At 42.6% G+C, this 18,025-nt stretch overlaps 1 protein-coding gene across 1 annotated transcript in view; it reads right to left on the bottom strand.

Moving 5' to 3' along the window:
- The window catches only part of wls (Wnt ligand secretion mediator), a 23,328-nt gene extending 5,303 nt beyond the window's left edge, over positions 1–18,025 (bottom strand). Inside the window, exons 1-9 of the mRNA XM_017495493.3 lie at positions 17,680–18,025; positions 13,576–13,851; positions 7,916–8,040; positions 7,383–7,544; positions 7,076–7,212; positions 1,895–2,063; positions 1,645–1,742; positions 1,018–1,081; positions 250–393 (exon numbers count right to left, since the gene is read on the bottom strand). Of these exons, the coding sequence (XP_017350982.1) occupies positions 250–393; positions 1,018–1,081; positions 1,645–1,742; positions 1,895–2,063; positions 7,076–7,212; positions 7,383–7,544; positions 7,916–8,040; positions 13,576–13,851; positions 17,680–17,785 (1,281 nt within the window). The 5' untranslated portion in view covers positions 17,786–18,025. The remainder of the gene's footprint in view (positions 1–249; positions 394–1,017; positions 1,082–1,644; positions 1,743–1,894; positions 2,064–7,075; positions 7,213–7,382; positions 7,545–7,915; positions 8,041–13,575; positions 13,852–17,679) is intronic.

The following is an 18,025-nucleotide window of genomic DNA, read 5'->3' as shown; positions in this document are numbered from 1 at the left end:
GATCGACAGCAGAAAATAAACCGCTTCCTCGTTTAAACGTCTCACCGGACGCTGCACTCGTACAATTCATACCATCTTCTAAACTTTAATTACATCGTTTTTACACCCGTTTCTACGGTAACAGAGCTTGCCAGAACAACACTTCAGAGCGAATCTCAAATTGGTACTTCCGATTGGGAATCATACAGTACGATGATCCTCGAAGACATTTCCACATTTCCAAAGTTTGAGCGTGTAAAGTGAACGCACCTCGTAATGCAGACGGCGAGCTTTGGTCATCGCGGGCAGAGACGATCTTTTCCCGCTGATGTTTCGGAACACCTGGAACACCATGAAGCACAGGAAGAGGAAGTAGAGGCAGGCGCATATTCCAGCCACGATGATGAACGCCATCTGGAATGAGCTTCGTCAAGGAAAACTGTTTGGGATTTTTGGCCAAATCATAATTAAAAGTTGTTTTTTTAAAAAAAACAAAACAAGTTTGATCAGTGAACCTAAAAATTAATAAATAAATAAAATTAAATTTAAAAAAAAAAAAAAAAAAAAAAAAAAAAAACCACCTGTTTGCAATTTATGGAACTAAAATATACCCATGTGCTGACAGTACGGTCATCTATAACCGTGTACGATTCTGGAGTCGGCTCCAGAATTATTGGCACCCTTGGTAAAGGGGAGTTAAAATGATCATTAAAAAAAATAAAATAAATAAAAAATAAAAAAATAAAAAAAAAAGTCTTTGTGGTTGATCAGAAATCAAATTGAAGTAAATTTATTCTAATCCTTTGGGTTTTTTTTTTTTTTTTTTAAACAATTATTGGCACCTTCACACTTAGTATTTTGTGCAGGCCAACAGGACTGACCTAGAATCACTCGAGGTTTTCAATTGTGCCAATAAATCTGGAGCTGACTGAAGATACAGTTTGTTTGTTTTTTAAAAAGCATTTTATATGATAAATTCTTCATGGGGATAGAAAACGTGACACAAATGCATTGTAGATGTGCATAACGTAAGGATACGGCCAGTTCGGTGCCAACATCCGAAGCCCAGATGCTGTAGAAGGGGTTGGTCAGTTGCACTCCTCTAGAAAACAAGAAATGATCATCTCTTTAAAACCAGCTTCTTCCCCGAAAAATATCACCTTACGTGATGACCTTAAGTAATGTCCACACGGTGTCGTGCTAGTACAGGAAAACAATCGAAAACAGGACGGAGTGATCGGGCGGCGTTACCGTTCCGAAGTCGAGTATCCCGAAGTGTTTTATTCCCCTTATACCGCAGCAAATCACCGGTTTCGTTTGGTAAAGAATAATACGTACTTTTTAATCCGTCTGTAGTTATATTCAAATGTTGTGGAACGTCCACAAAGCAAGCTGTGAATGAGCCGTTACTATAGAAACGCATTAAAATAAAACCCGTAAGCTGTGTAGCTGCACTACTGTCAGAGCTGCAGAGAAAGTTCGTCGACGCCCTCTGACCAATCAGAATCCAGAATTCGACAACGCCGTGGTATAGGATGAATCGTTTTTTTTTTTTAGCACACGTGTATCTCCAGAAGATTCATTCCCAGGTGAATCAGACTCCCTCAGACGGTTCGGGTTAATAACGGAGAGCTGGAGTAGTGGATTTTATACGGCGCGTCTCACCTCTCACACATATCGAAGATGAAGAGGCAGAAGGAGCCGAAGACGATGGGCCCCACCTGCTTCCAGTACATGGAGAAGCGATTCCTCTCCGTCTGGTCCTGCAGCACAAATCACAACAGAGATCGTGGCGTGTGGAGATATTTTACTTTACGATAACATCACCATTAAACGTCCCTAACAGTCCACCAGAGCAGGCTACCGAGGATCTACACAAAACGACACCAGTAACGTCCATGAAGTTCTCCCGCACCATGAGATGTTCTCCACAGAAGATGATCCAGAAGGAGAGCAGCATGGCGTAGAAGATTCCCTGACGGATGTCTCCAAACAGCAGCATCCACGTCCAGTCGAACCCGATGGAGAACCACTCGACTGGGATGTTGATGAAGGTCATGGAGATGCCCAGAGCAAAGATCACCCTTTACACAGACAAGCATCATCAACGCAGTCTTCTAATACATCATCATCATCAATAACAAAACTACTCATATCATCAAATCAAAGAATCAATTAATATAAAATAATTCAATTAACAAACATTCATTATATTTTTTGCTTGTTTATTTACTCACCATTTGCATTTCTATTTCATAATTTCTATTTATCATCACTTTAAACACCAACACGGTTCTATTAATAATAATAATAAAAATCATTATTACTGCTGAAACGTCACTGCAGTATATTCATTTGAACGGCTATCAAATCGATCGTTTGATATAAAAGAACTAAAGAGTAAATGAAGAAGATTATCGATTTATTCTAGTTTTATTTCTGTGTTCTTTTAACTTCCCTTTTGTAATGAACATAAATTTTAATGTCATTTAAATGGTTCGATTGTTACTGAAGTTATCACCACAGGGCTGAAAACAATCAAACACACGTATGCACGTATGCGTACATGCAAACACACACACACACACACACACACACACGTCCGCGGGGACAAGGTGAAGGACGGGGGAGGGGAGACGACACAGGCTCTAAAAACATAAAGCACATTCCAGCGGCTCTGCGGCCTGAACAATCCCAGCATGCTCTGCTACGGCAACACAGAGGGACCACACCATACTGGTATGCTGAGAATGTTCTAGCCTTGTAAACACACACTGGAGACCATCAAAGTGTGTGTGTGTGTGTGTGTGTGTGTGTGTGTGTGTGTGTGTGTGTGAGTGTGAGAGAAAAGATTCATCATATACTCAGAACGCAGAAAAAAAAAAAAACTCTTCTAATAAAGAAAAAAATTCCACAGAACTTTATTAAAAAAATTATTATTATTATTATTATTATTATTATTATTATTATTATTATTATTATTATTATTTTAAATCTGTGTGTGTTTAAATGGTTTCCATATAAAATCGTTCCTGTATTTACGATCCATCAAATGTTCAAAGGGGAAAAAAAAAAAAAAAAAAAAAAGATGTTTTACAATATTTAACAACCGAGTGTAACTGATTTATGCAAATATTTAGTGTGTAAACATTTGTTTTGAGTAATAATTTATCAGGAAAATAAATAAATAAAATTCAAGAGCATGTACATTAACTTGGTTATATTATAGAATTATATATGTATTTTAAGACGCTTCGTCTCATCTGCATCGGAACTCTCCTCGATCGGCAAACGATACAAACGTTCTGAAAATAGTTTTTTTTTTTTTTTTTTTTAATAATCGTAAGAGTTCCGCTGAGGACTTTTTAATAGTTAAAGGAAATGTAATCAATATTAACTTCATTAGAAATAAAAAAATAACGCTTAGAAAAGTAGTACAGATTTCAAAAAACGTAATAAGAAAAAGTTCAGATCGGTTTACAATGTTATACAATAAATAAATAAATAAATAAATAGATAAATAGACAGATAGATAAAAAGCACAGACGTGTCATTATATGTGTTTTAAATACATTCGGATTTTTTATATTTCCTTCTTATACCATATATACTTTTTATTTATTTATATTTCAGCCCATTTACAATGTTGTAAATATCCATGTGTTGTATTTTATAACACATGGATATTTATATTTAATATAATAATATAATATATGCATTTTTATGTCTAATTCGGCAAGAACAAAATGGAGTTAAAATAAAACACAATTATATTATTATATTATATTATATTATATGTGGTTTCGGTATATTAAATATTCATATAAATATTAGAACACGGCCATGGTTTTCAAAAGTTATTCATTTTTAATCAGTGAGAAGGATTACTCCATCGCCCTGAACGACGGATGGCGCGTTTAATTGAATTAGTGTATTCGTGTTCTCGCACGTGTCGAATATTTTGAAATATTTTATACCTAATTATCAGCACATGGCTCGTCCATACAAAGCAAAGTCTAGTCAAAAGAACAAAGAAGTAAAAGACGAGACCGGTTAAAGGTCACAGGTCAAAGTTTTGGGGATTTCTTTCTGTTTAAACGTGTGTTCATTAAAAAGACAAAATATAAAGTGCGAAGGTGGAACGTTAAATCGGTTCAGGAGCACGCAAAAAAAACCAGAACGGATCCAAGGTGTGACGTATTAAATCAATAAATTAGGTACAGTCCAAAGAGAGACAAAGAGAGAGAAAAAAATGTTCTGATAGATGTAGATTTACTTCATCATTGACCAGACTCATTGGGACATCTGGGAACATTAACTTCTCTGCATAATCCGCAATAGAGTTTATTATTATATTTGGGACTAGATACTTTAAATGTACATGTCAAGCTTCATAAATCCAAACATGGCGAGTACGCGTTGGAGATTTGAAGTTATACGGAGCCGTTCTTCTCTCCCAGACGAACGCCACTCTCTTTCCACACTTCCTCATTCCTGAGGTTCATAAATCAATAAAAGCAAAAGTGTATAAAAGCACGGAGCCGAAACCACACACACGCGTGACGTAAATTAAAAGCGTGTAAGATAAAGACCGCCAGTTGGACTCGCCTTGCACTTTATTTTATTTTTTTTTCCCAGGCTTTATTTTGTCATCGTTCCCACATTAAGAAACCCGGCAGGGAGCCGATGTCACGCTTCCTCAAACTTCTCCTCGCTTTCCATCTCGACACCCTGAGGAATAGCAGGCGAGCCCACCGGCTCGAGCTTTTACAACATGAAAAAATCATCTCTCTGTGACCGTCTGAGAGCTGCGTGTCTCCTGGGACTGCCAAGGGCAAGTTGGAACAGCGGATAGACAGACTGGATGCGAAGGTGTCGGAGCGTAGCGAGGAGGAGGAGTGGAGAGAAAGAAGTGCACATATAAAAGCAAAGAATAAAACACTCATGCTGTCCGTGTTTCCACCACGAAGATGATTACTTTTGCTAGATTTATGTGATAGCACCTATAAAACAGTCGTTCTCTCACCAGCCTCTCTTTTTCCCTCCGCTCTCTTTCTTAATAAGTTCATATGAATGAAAAAAAAATGCAGCTTGTCATGTTACAGAGAAATGAACAACTAAACTCTTCTGTCCCGAAGAGTCTTTCTGATATTGGAAAGCGTAGGAACAGACGAAATGACCAAACGCTGTTGTATAATGAAAGAAAGAAAGATTAACAGAGAGAGGCCGAAAGAAAGTGTAGATAGTGAGGGTAGTGTGGATAGTGGGGGTGGGGTAGTTGGGGTAGTGGGGATGGGATGGGATAGTGGGTTGGGGGTAGGCATAGTGGGGACAGTGGGGTAGTGGGGATGGGATAATGGGGATGGGGTAGCGGTGATGGGATAGGGATAGTAGAGTTAGGGATCGGATAGTGGGGGTAGAGGGGATAGGATAGTCGGGGTAGAGGGGATGGTGATAGTGGGGGTAGAGGGAATGGTGATAGTGGGGGTAGAGGGGATAGGATAGTCGGGGTAGAGGGGATGGTGATAGTGGGGGTAGTGGGGATGGTGATAGTGGGGGTAGTGGGGATGGTGATAGTGGGGGTAGTGGGGATGGTGATAGTGGGGATGGTGATAGTGGGGGTAGTGGGGATAGGATAGTCGGGGTAGAGGGGATGGTGATAGTGGGGGTAGTGGGGATAGGATAGTGGGGATGGTGATAGTGGGGGTAGTGGGGATGGTGATAGTGGGGGTAGAGGGGATAGGATAGTCGGGATAGAGGGGATGGTGATAGTGGGGGTAGTGGGGATAGGATAGTGGGGATGGTGATAGTGGGGGTAGTGGGGATGGTGATAGTGGGGGTAGTGGGGATGGTGATAGTGGGGGTAGTGGGGACGGTGATAGTGGGGATAGTGGGGATGGTGATAGTGGGGATGGTGATAGTGGGGATAGTGGGGATGGTGATAGTGGGGATGGTGATAGTGGGGATAGTGGGGATGGTGATAGTGGGGGTAGTGGGGATGGTGATAGTGGGGGTAGTGGGGATGGGGATGGTGGGGATAGTGGGGATGGTGGGGATAGTGGGGATGGTGATAGTGGGGATAGTGGGGATGGTGATAGTGGGGATAGTGGGGATGGTGATAGTGGGGATAGTGGGGATGGTGATAGTGGGGATGGTGATAGTGGGGGTAGAGGGGATAGGATAGTGGGGGTAGTGGGGATGGTGATAGTGGGGGTAGAGGGGATAGGATAGTCGGGGTAGAGGGGATGGTGATAGTGGGGGTAGTGGGGATAGGATAGTGGGGATGGTGATAGTGGGGGTAGTGGGGATGGTGATAGTGGGGGTAGTGGGGATGGTGATAGTGGGGGTAGTGGGGACGGTGATGGTGGGGATAGTGGGGATGGTGATAGTGGGGATGGTGATAGTGGGGATAGTGGGATGGTGATAGTGGGGATGGTGATAGTGGGGATAGTGGGGATGGGGATAGTGGGGATGGTGATAGTGGGGATAGTGGGGATGGTGATAGTGGGGATAGTGGGGATGGTGATAGTGGGGATAGTGGGGGTAGTGGGGATAGTGGGGGTAGTGGGGATAGTGGGGGTAGTGGGGATAGTGGGGATGGTGATAGTGGGGGTACTGGGGATGGTGATAGTGGGGGTACTGGGGATGGTGATAGTGGGGGTACTGGGGATAGTGGGGATGGTGATAGTGGGGATGGTGGGGATAGTGGGGATAGTGGGGATGGTGATAGTGGGGGTACTGGGGATGGTGATAGTGGGGGTAGTGGGGATAGTGGGGATAGTGGGGATGGTGATAGTGGGGATGGTGATAGTGGGGGTAGTGGGGATAGTGGGGATGGTGATAGTGGGGATGGTGATAGTGGGGGTAGTGGGGATAGTGGGGATGGTGATAGTGGGGATGGTGATAGTGGGGGTAGTGGGGATAGTGGGGATGGTGATAGTGGGGGTAGTGGGGATAGTGGGGATGGTGATAGTGGGGATGGTGATAGTGGGGGTAGTGGGGATAGTGGGGATGGTGATAGTGGGGATAGTGGGGATGGTGATAGCGGGGGTAGTGGGGATGACAATGGGGTAGAGGTATGGAGAATGCATCTTACTTCTCCAGCAGGACCGGTGGTCTCGTCATCATGGTAATCCTTCTCCAGTACCAGATCATGATGATGAGGATGCTGGGAGTGAGGAAGGTCTTCATGGCAAACCAGACCTTGGTGAAACCACCGTTCTGATGGATTCCCTACAAGAAAAAATTTAAATAGCAAACAATCAATCTCAGATGCTCAGGGTCTCAGCCACAGCCAGACCCGTGAAAATGTTAAAGAAAAGATCAATGCGGTGGTGCCGTGGGGAAAGACCTAAGGACATGAACGTGTGGCATAAACGTAACGTAACGCATCGTATCCTCACCACTAGCCGGATGTCTTTGATCTCGCCGATTCCCAGGTTCACCTTCTTGCGTTCGTACACCGGCAGCCTGACGTTGACCAGGTAGTACTTGTGGGAAACGGTGCCGACCTCCATGAAGGGCAAGAGGTCACATTCGTAGTAGCGACCCTCGTTCTCTTTAATCTAGAGAAGAAGAAAAAACAAAAAATAAAAATCGCCGGACGGATTATTTCGTTTTCAAGCGTGCAACTAAAATGCGAGATTTATGAGAGGAGTTGTAAGACTGAGCTGCAGCACTGAAAGATTCTTTAACGAAACAGGAACCATGTTAAAGCTCAGAATTCATTTTATAAGGAACAACATGCAAATGTATTAAATCTTAAATAACCAAGTCACTTTTTATATCAGCACAAAAAAAAAAAAAAACAACCATTCAGTGTGAAAGCACCCTTCAGGCTTCGTCAAAAGGTCACGTGTGCATGCGTCTGTGTGTGTGTGTGTGTGTGTGCGCGTGTGTGGCTCAAGTGTGTCCTAAATCAGCTCGGTGTGTTTACCTTGGCCGTAGTGAAGTTACAGCTGAGTTTGCGTTGCTCCACAGAGTGCGCCATCTCGGTCCACTCGCTCACAGTGTCGTCTCTGTAGGCCAGGCTGACGTCTATAGTAACCATGGCTCTGTCCTCTACTCACACACACACACACACACACACACACACACACACACACACACACACACACACACACACACACTTAAATTATGCTGAAAAGAGTAAGAATCACAGAGAGTAGAACCTTCCCCTTTTCATACATCTGTCCCCCCCCACTCATGCTCTTGGGTCCAACCATTAAATCACTAATGGGAACCATTAAGGTCCACTGTGTGATGGAAACCAGAGAGTGTCTCTTTTTTTTTTTATAATTCATCCATCTCTAAGCAAAAGAAAATCAACTTAGGAGAAAGAAAATGCAGCTTTATTTATTTTTATATAAAACCTTCTAAAACACTTGCTTTTTACATGATAGGTGATGCTAGCGGTCATGTTTAGCACTGGTATGGAGAGTGGACGCTAGCACTAGCTTTCTAGTCATTTACTTAGCTAGCTAGGTACATACACAGACTACAGATCCAGAGGTGTGGTACTGTACATGTTTAACTCTCTTCACTAGCTAATAAACATTACGCAATACATCAGCAAAGAGTGTTAAAAGGTGTCTATGCGGTGTCTGAATATTAGCTAAACAAACATCTAGCTCAAACGACACCGCTGTAGGTAATAAGGTGTAATTACTGTGGATTATGAAGATCAAAGCCAACACTGGCTAATATCTGTGCACTAAAATGAAGCCCCGATGAACGACGTGCAGCGGAGACGTTTACAGAAGTGACCAAGGCGCTAGCGTTTAAATTTACGTATAGCAAGACCAGCAACAACGCTTTGTCGTAACGCTAAACGTTATTTAATAAGCAATACTGCACTCTGTATCGTCCTCGTGTAAGAAAATGATCAACAAGAGGGTGGTGTGATGAAGCGGCGTTAAAAGCTCCTACAACAGAATGCGTTTTATTTCACGAGGTCATACTTTCCCTCCGTTTAGAACTACGTTTAACGTCGACGTTACGGAGAAGACGCAAAGCGGGAGCTCCTCGGTCCTGAACTTTCCCCCCGGACTCCGAAAACCTAAAAGTTAAAGCTTTACTTTTGACTGTTACAAAGCGCTGACACTGGAGACTCCTTTCATTAAAAGGTCAAATAAAACACCTCCTCAAAGAAAACTGCACGTTTGTAAGCATTGAGAACATCTGGCGTAAACAACACAGCAGTTGCACAGACTTTGAGCTCGGTTTTATCCACGAGTGTGTAACTAAAATACTAAAGAGCTCACAGAGAGATTAGAAAGCTGAACCTGGACTGCAGGGTGAAAGGGGGTGAAAGCATTATTAGCCGTGTCGTCTCTCCGAAACTCTTTTTGGCAGTGCACACACACACACACACACTCTCTCTCTCTCTCTCTCTCTCTGAATGTCAGCTTAGCACACAAACATTCTTCGCCATCACAGCAGCCATCACCCCGGCTACTAATCTCTTTCAACAGCTGTGTTATTGCTGGAGCTGTGCCAGGCAAGGGGGGGGGGGGAAAGAGGGGGGGCATAACAGAACACAACACAACGACACCGCTTTATTACACCACTGAGGTGGGTCAGTGTCATATGATCAGCTCAAAATAGGGAGTTTATATTTCCCAAAAACGTTCATCAAGAATCAGTTGTGCATTTCCATTAAATACCGCTCCACTGAAGAATCTAAACAGGAGTAAAATGATCTCGTCAAACAAGCAGCAGCCAAAAACACACACAGTCATGGACAGACTGGAAAGCACACAGCGCTTCCACTCGACACCAAATCAGCCATAAGATTAAAACCACCTGCATAATATTGTGTAGGTCTACCCTCTCCTTGTGCCTCCAAAACAGCTCTGACCCCCGAGGCACCGACTCCACAGGTCCTGTGAAGGTGTGCTGCGGTGCCCGGCGCCAAACGTTAGCAGCAGATCCTTTACGTCCTATAAGAAGGGAGGTCGGGCCTCCATGGATCGGACTTGTTTGTCCAGCACGTCGCACAGACGTTCGATCGGATTGCGATCCGAGTGATTTGGAAGCCCAGTCAAGAACCTGAACTTTTTGTCATGTTCCTCAGACAGTTCCTGAACAAAGTTTGCGGTGTTTCTGGGCGCATTATCCTGCTGAAAGAGGTCACTGATATTAAAGAACACCGTTGGAGTGAAGGGGTGTACTTGGTCTGGAACAGTGTTTAGGTAGGTGGGACGTGTCAAAGTAACATCCGCATGAACACCAGGACCCGAGGTTTCCCAGCAGAACATCGCCCAGAGCACCACGCTGTATCCGCCGGCTCATGTTCTTCCCATAATGCATCCTGGTGCCAGCTCTTCACTAGGTAAGCGGCGCACACACACCCGACATGATGTAAAAGAAAACGTGATTCATCAGACCAGGACACCTTCTTCCGTTGCTCCATGGTCCAGTTCTGATGTTCACGTGCCCGGTGTAGGAGCTTTCTGTGGCGGACAGGGGGTCAGCACGGGAACTCTGACCGCTCTGCGGCTACGCAGCTCCATACACAGCAAGCTGTGACGCATTGTGTGTTCTGACTCCTTTCTATCAGAGCCAGCGTGAACTTTTTCAGCAACCTGTGCTACAGAAGCACTTCTGCGGGATCGGACCAGACGGGCTAGAATTCACTCCCCACACGCATCAGCGAGCCTTGGGCGCCCTCGACCCTGTCGTCGGTTCACTGGTTCTCCTTCCTCGGATGACTTTTGGTAGGTACTAACCACTGAATGATACAAACACCGCACAAGACCTGCCGTTTTGGAGACCCAGTCTTCTAACCATCACAGTTTCGCCCTTGTCAGAGTCGCCGAGATCATTATACTCGCCCGTTCTAAAATCCCACGCCTTGACAGGTGCCGTCATGATAAGATAATCGGAATGTCATTCACGTAACCGGTCAGTGGTGTTCATGTTATAGCTGACCGGCGTACATCTGTAATCCTAACCTTTATTACATTTTCTCTTTGTTCATACACCACCTGTTCTGTTACACCTCGCACAGACAAGCACGTATTCAGGCAAAACCTTTAAATATTTAGGAGTTATTCAGAGTAATAATATTCCTTCATTCATCCATCTCATTAAAAAAATTTTTTAAATCCATTCATAAATAAAAGATATCTTTAAAAAAAATGATTTAAAAAAGAAAAAAAAGAAAAGAAAAACTACAACCATGATAACGGCTTACACAATAATCACAAAATCATGATTATTTACAACAATTATTCAGCTAATCTAAGAATAATCATCAGGTTAGCATTTCAAATTAACTAAATTAGACACCCCACACACACACACACACACACACACACACACACACACACACACACACACACTGTACACCGAGATAAACCCAAATAGATGCTAAATTAATTATAAACCACAGCTATATGCCTTACAAATATCCGGAGCTTGTAGACTGGTTACGATTTTTACTCGGTAACAAACAGGGACTAACTTCTTTTGCGGTTGTTTCACGTCATCATTTGATGCAACTATAAACTGACAAATACTAATATGTGACTTTTTAAAAATACATTTAAAATGTACTTCCCCATCAGCAGCTCATCAGATCCGAATTAACCCCGGCGTGCGGCCTGATGAGGAACGAGGTCTTTTCCTGATCGAGCTCGCTTTCAGACGCACACAAACACACAATCGCAGAGGAACCGAGCTGGCAAACGATCAGACGTTTTCACACCGACACCGCAGTAAACATCAACATCTGGAGAGGAGGAACTTCCAGGAAGATACAGCGTCACGGCTCGAGGAATAAACTTGCACGCAGACCCGTCTACGAGGATCTGTAATCTACTCCATTCACACACTTAAACATCGCATACCTGAAATCTGATCTCTCGCTAGTACACGGTTCTTTCCTGAAAGACCAAGACACACTATACACCTTTCATGGTGAGAAACATGAAAATGATGTAAAACGAGACGTACCGTTTGTGGAAATGTCTAAGGGTCAGAAATATATAGCACGATATATAGCACACATTCAGAACCCAACTGGCTTAATGATTTCCAGAACTTTCCATATGAAATCAGGGACCATTAGAAACCATTCCTAGTGGGTTTTTAACCGTCAGGAATCTCTAATGGTGTATGCTGATTCTTTTCAGCAGGGTAGAGCTGCAAATGTGGCCTACCAGAAAGAGAAATTTACTAAATAAATGAAATTATTCATCTTGTTCACAAAATATAACCAGGCAAGGTTTAACCTCCACCACGCTAATCCATAGCGTAGCTAGCTAGCAAGAAAAGCATACAGCTTTCGGTTTAGCATCATGCTAACTACACTTCTATATCACACGGTCATGTCACCTCAGAAAGCTCTGTGGAGTTTTTCAGTGTCTCGGAGAGACTTGATGTGGTTTCTGAGAAACAGTTATCTTAAAAAAAAAATTTTTTTAAAAAAAGGGACATAAACAGCTGTAGCTCCATCTTGAAGCACAAAATACAAAATGGTGTCTCTAGGGCAAACAATGCATGACAATTTAAACATGTTGTTTATACAATCTGGCTATATGTTTCCATATCTGTTTAGCTACATTAGCCTCGTAGCAATACAGCTATTTGAGTTCTAAACACACACACACACACACACACACACACACACACACACACACACACACAGAAAAATCAGATCAGAATAGCACATCAATCAGTGTTTAGTAAATTTAGCCAAGCTAATCCACCATGTTCCCTTTCTAGCTAGCCAAGTTTTGCAAGCTAGCTAACATTAAGATAACATATCCCTCACATTCATTTTTAGTTATTTTCAGATTGCGCCAAGTCCAATAGTCGAGGAATACAGTAAAACACACAGTAATGACATTTCGAACACAATTCTGCTTCCTCCACAGGCTGCTAAAGTTATAACGGAGGGAGAAAAGCGCTACTCCTTTTCCCAGAGTGCTTCAGTCCAACAATAACTCTTCATTAATCTGCCGTATTATCCCTTTAATCCGTCCTTTCACCCTCACACAGCTCACACGGCTACAGCATCACAATCAGTGAAATGAAACACGGCCAGACCGCTGTGAATTTTGCGTAACCCTGAATTCCTGAAACTCAATGAATTGGAACACAGTTTCACCCAAGAAAAAAAAAACAACCCAAACAAAACAAAAATCATCCTTTCAGCATTTAATATGAGGCAAAGATGAAGAAAGGACTGAAAACGTAAGCTAACCAGATGGAGGAACCACAGTATTTGGCATTGTTTGTGCAAGTGTGTGTGTGTAAAGTCCTAGCAGGGAGTCCTAAGCCACCAGCACACCCAGTCACAGAGGTTCATCCATCATTGTTAAGCCGCTCATATCTCATTGTGTGAGAAACTCAATCTGCTTCAGGAAAATGGAAATGGTGGGACAAGCTTTTAGCAATTTATTCTTCACAGGAGAAGAGTACCAAGCGTACAAACCGTAGCCATACTATAACCGACAAATATACGCAAGGCTTCACCATGTACCTGAACAATGGAGGATTAAAATGGCAGCCATCTTGGAACCAGACTTGCACATGCACTAGGGATGTCACTACAGACCCCCCCCCCCCAATTAAACTCGGCTGACTCACCGATCTGGTTGTACATTTTGAAGGCGATGTCGAACTGCAGGATGACCAGCATGAACTGGAACCAGGGACTCATCTCTTTATTGGGCAGAGGGATGTGAACGGAGAAGACGATGTTGTTGGCTTCAATCATCTTGGCCATGGCCTCGTCAAAGTCTCGAATCTTGTCGCACTGGTTCGGACCCCAGGGCATGAACCACTTCCGACCCTGATGGTATCCCTTCTGGTTGTCCACACACTTGGTGGCGAGGTAGTGGACGGCGGTGGTGGGACTGGGGGCTGGAGACGGAAATAGATGGATGCAAGTTTAGAGAAAAGACACTTAGTAAAGCTAAAAACATTCCACACTGATAAGGAGTCCTTAAACTACAGGCAGAAGGCTATTAGATTACGCACATGGTACAGTCACAAAATGGCGACCATAAAGCGAACACATGCGAAAAGGACCGTTTACGAATAGTTTCTCATTTCCCTATTTTCTCCCCGATTTGTTCACCATTTCCCACCCACCAGCCAGTTCTCCTCGATCATACAGCAGCTACCAGCCAGGGAGGGTGAAGGTTCACACGTGCTTCCTCTGAGACACGTGAAGCCAGAAATCTACATCATTTCAAACTGCTGCTCATGGGCAGAGTAACACAATCTGAGGAAAGTGCTATCTGCCTTCTTCCTCATACATGAGGTCATAGACGCCTACGCAGGGTTGGGAGGGTCACTTTAAAAATGTATTCCGTTACAGTTACTTCATACAAAATGTCATCAGTAATTCCAGCATTCCAAGTATCACAATATGAAAGTAATGTAATCTGATTATTATTTTATTTTATTTTTTTTTCCTTAGTGTGCGTGCTTTACTTGAGAGGATGTGAATATTATCTGCAGTTCGCCTCTCGTCCTGAAGATGTCGCCATCTTTCATGTATTGAATTTTGAAAAAACGGTTTTATTTCTTAAACATGTTTTAAGTTGGTAATGAATTGCACTGTTGCACAGTCACAATGTTTTTACTTTTTTTTTTTTTTTTTACATTAGTGTGTAGTGTGCAGTTTGTGCTTACCCTGTGTGCATTTAATGCACATATTTATGATGTCTTGTTACAATGTCTGCTAATCAAAGTAAAAGTAAAAAGTAATTAAACAGAATCGTATGGGCCCTATTGTTAAAGTAAATGTCTATTTCAGTAATATAGCCAAGTAGGAGGGTTTCGGTTACCAGCATTTATATTAAAAATGGATTCCATGTCTGCAAAACGAACATTTTAATTGGAATATTGTTAAGCAATCGAAAAATCGGATCGACACCATATAAATAAGAATTGAATCGAATCACCAAATTGGTCGCAATACCCAGCCCTAATTTTAAGTGAAAAAAAATACTGTAATCCTGATAGTATTCCCATTGTTTACAAAATGTACCTGCAATCTGATTAATCCGTGATAGTTACGTCAAAAAAAAAAAAAAAAAAAAAAAAAAAAAAAAGCAATGTACAGCTAGCGGTTTTTTGTATCCCGATTACGTAGCGTCGTCACATGTACTCCGTTACTCCCGAAGCCTGCGCCTACAATTGTTTAGTGTCACGTCACTGATTGATTAAGGGAGCGAGAGTAGGAGAGTTCACGTCAGCAATGGTGTTGTTAAACATCGGATCCATGACGTTGCTCTTACAGCCCCAAGTTCCACCAACTCCCACGTGGACCAGCACTGCGTTTTCAGATGCGCAGTGGGAAAACAGAGATGATAAATAAGCACCGCTGATCCCAAAACAGGCATGTGGTGATTAGCATGCTAAATCAGGCTGTCCTTTTCCTGAGGCATTCGTAAGAGTGTGAAGCAGCAGTTGGAACTCTTCCTGGATTGCAGACGACACCTGAGGTCTATAAAACCACAGGAAGCGGAAGATAATAGCCAAACCGACTCAGAGGAAACTTTCCAGAATATTCAACGACTCCCAAAGCGGGACACCGACATTTCCTTTCATTTTGGTATGGAGTTAAATCCTAAGACAGCGGCACGCTTCTCACAAAGCAATAGGCGGGAACCGATAACTGATTAAACGACAGATTGTGATATTTGACATGCACGATATCGTCAACGAGGACATTTCGAAGTATCGGCACAACCCCGTCTTACATTTAGCGACGATTTGCTCGGGTAAAAAGCATATTTTGGGCAGCGTTTGTCTACTTCAAAGATAAAAACATTGGTTCTTTTAGTTAGTCCAGGCCATATTTAAAGGCTAACCAAACAATTCTGTTTCAGAAAAGCATATCAAAGACAATTTATCAGAAAGAATCTACATCACATCGCCCAGTCCTACGTGAAATTCACTTAAACGGTAAACTTAGACGTTTTCTAAAGATGATGCGAAGTTCCAGTTCCAGTCAATTATTTTTTCTTACATAAGCATGTCACTAAGCGCTTTATTCCACAGAGCTTTTTTTTTATTATTTTTTTTTATTTATTTATTAAAAAGAACATACTTCGTTCGTTCGTCGCTACAATTAATGTCGTGGAAGGTCCACGAAACAAGTACGTTTCTGTTCTCACTTCCATTAAAGCAGCTGTAAACAGTCGTTCCCTCACCAGCCCTCTATTTTTTCCTGTCTCTTGAAGTTATATTATTTATTTTTAAAAAAAACAATAAAAACAGCAGCATTTCAAGGCTAACAGAAACCGCAAACCTCACAGCTTCACCACTGGCTTTTACAAAGCACTGACACTGGAGACTCCTTTAATTAAAAGTTAAAGTTAAAGCGAGGTTTCCTTACAGCAAACTCCACCATATCAAAGATTACACCGTTTTTCATCCGTTTATGTAGCGCGTATTAGAACGAGCGCATTGATATAAACCCCTGTCTTGCAGCTGCACTATCAAAGATTTGCTGACTCTTTGGGATCAAATGTAATGATCATAATTATCATATATTTATATGTGGTACTCGATATGATATTTTGGTCATATCTCTTAAAAAGGGTTGTGTTTAGAAAAGTCAGGGTGTGTCCCATTCCATCCTGCAAAGGCAAACTAAATGCTCGCCAGTGCGAGGTTCGTGCATCGAGTCTGTAGAGCAAACACTCTCCAAACCTCCACCCTGAAGGATCTGAGATAATGGAAGGCTCCGGGCTGAGTGACCTCACGCCGTGTTGAAGTTGCCCAAATAACAAGGGGAGCGGCGAGCCTTTCTACCCAATTACCCCCGCTGTCACCGGCCACCGAGCAAGCACAAAGGAATCCGGGCTTCATTAAATCAATCGCAGGCAAACAAGCTAATTTCTCAGCTCTGTCTGTCTGGTGCACACTGAGGCCTACTTCCTCCTTGTACTTTAACTACAAAAGACACCAAACTTAAAAAGAAAGCAAGCACAGACATTAACGCATTCCAGAAATACTTGTGCTTCTATCCGGGTTCTTAAATCCCGAGAACCAGCCTCGGGATAAAAGGAGGAGGGGGGGTAAAACAATCCCTGTGAAGAAGACAGAAGATCCAGGAGATCTGAGAGAGAGAGAGAGAGAGAGAGAGAGAGAGAGAGGTGAGACACGAGATGTGAAAACGCCTGGAGGGCAACATGAGAGAGAAGGAGGGGGGGGAAGTAGAAGCTTTTGTCCTCCAGAGATCACACACACACACACACACACACACACACACACACACACACACACACACACTTTGAAGTTTAGGAGATGAAAATCATTGCATGTTGAAGATATTTGAGAATCAAGTTGAGAACCTGGAGGAGATGACTCGCAGTGCATGCTGCGATTTAATCTGATTTCTCTGAATTATATCCAAAAAAATTTTTTAAAAATGTTCAAGGAAAACCAAGTGGAAGTGTTTCATGGACATTCAGGCTTTTGGTCTTGATGTAGACAGAAATGGACAAAAATACAACGTGGAGAAATAAACAGGATGTATTTTTTAAATAAGAGAAAAACACTTTTTTTGTTGTTGTTGCTCCATTTAAAACAAACAAACAAACAACAAACAAACAAACCCAAAACATCAATTCCATCGAGTTTCAGATCCACTTCCTGAAAGCTGGGACGCTGTAACAGTGTAGCAGTGGGAATAAACACGATAATGTTGCCTGGAGTTTCCTAACTACTCACCGATCAGACCTCCGACCATGAAGGCAAAAGCCTGGAAGAGCAGAAGAACAACTCCCACGATCACCAACTTCTTGGTGCTCATGTTCTCGATGATCGCTCCGGCCATTTTTGCGCTTTGTTTGCGTCCCAATGAGAAAGAAAGAGAAGGAAAGAAGGAAGGAAGGAAAGTTAATGCAGAAGACAGAGAAGTGACTGCATCCAGGTGGACTGAGATCCGGACTGAGACCGAGAGCAGCCTGCTGAGCCGACCTGGGTTGCCAGATCCAACTCCGATCCCTGTTTCCAAAGTCTGCTTTTCTTTCTTTTCTTTTCTTTTTTTTTTCTGTTCCCCTCAAAAAAAGAAAGT

This window comes from Ictalurus punctatus, chromosome 20 (genome assembly GCF_001660625.3).
Source record: "Ictalurus punctatus breed USDA103 chromosome 20, Coco_2.0, whole genome shotgun sequence".
In the NCBI taxonomy this organism is placed as follows: Eukaryota; Metazoa; Chordata; class Actinopteri; order Siluriformes; family Ictaluridae; genus Ictalurus; species Ictalurus punctatus.
Note: the sequence above shows the minus strand (reverse complement) of the source record. Positions and strands in the feature narration are given on the sequence as shown.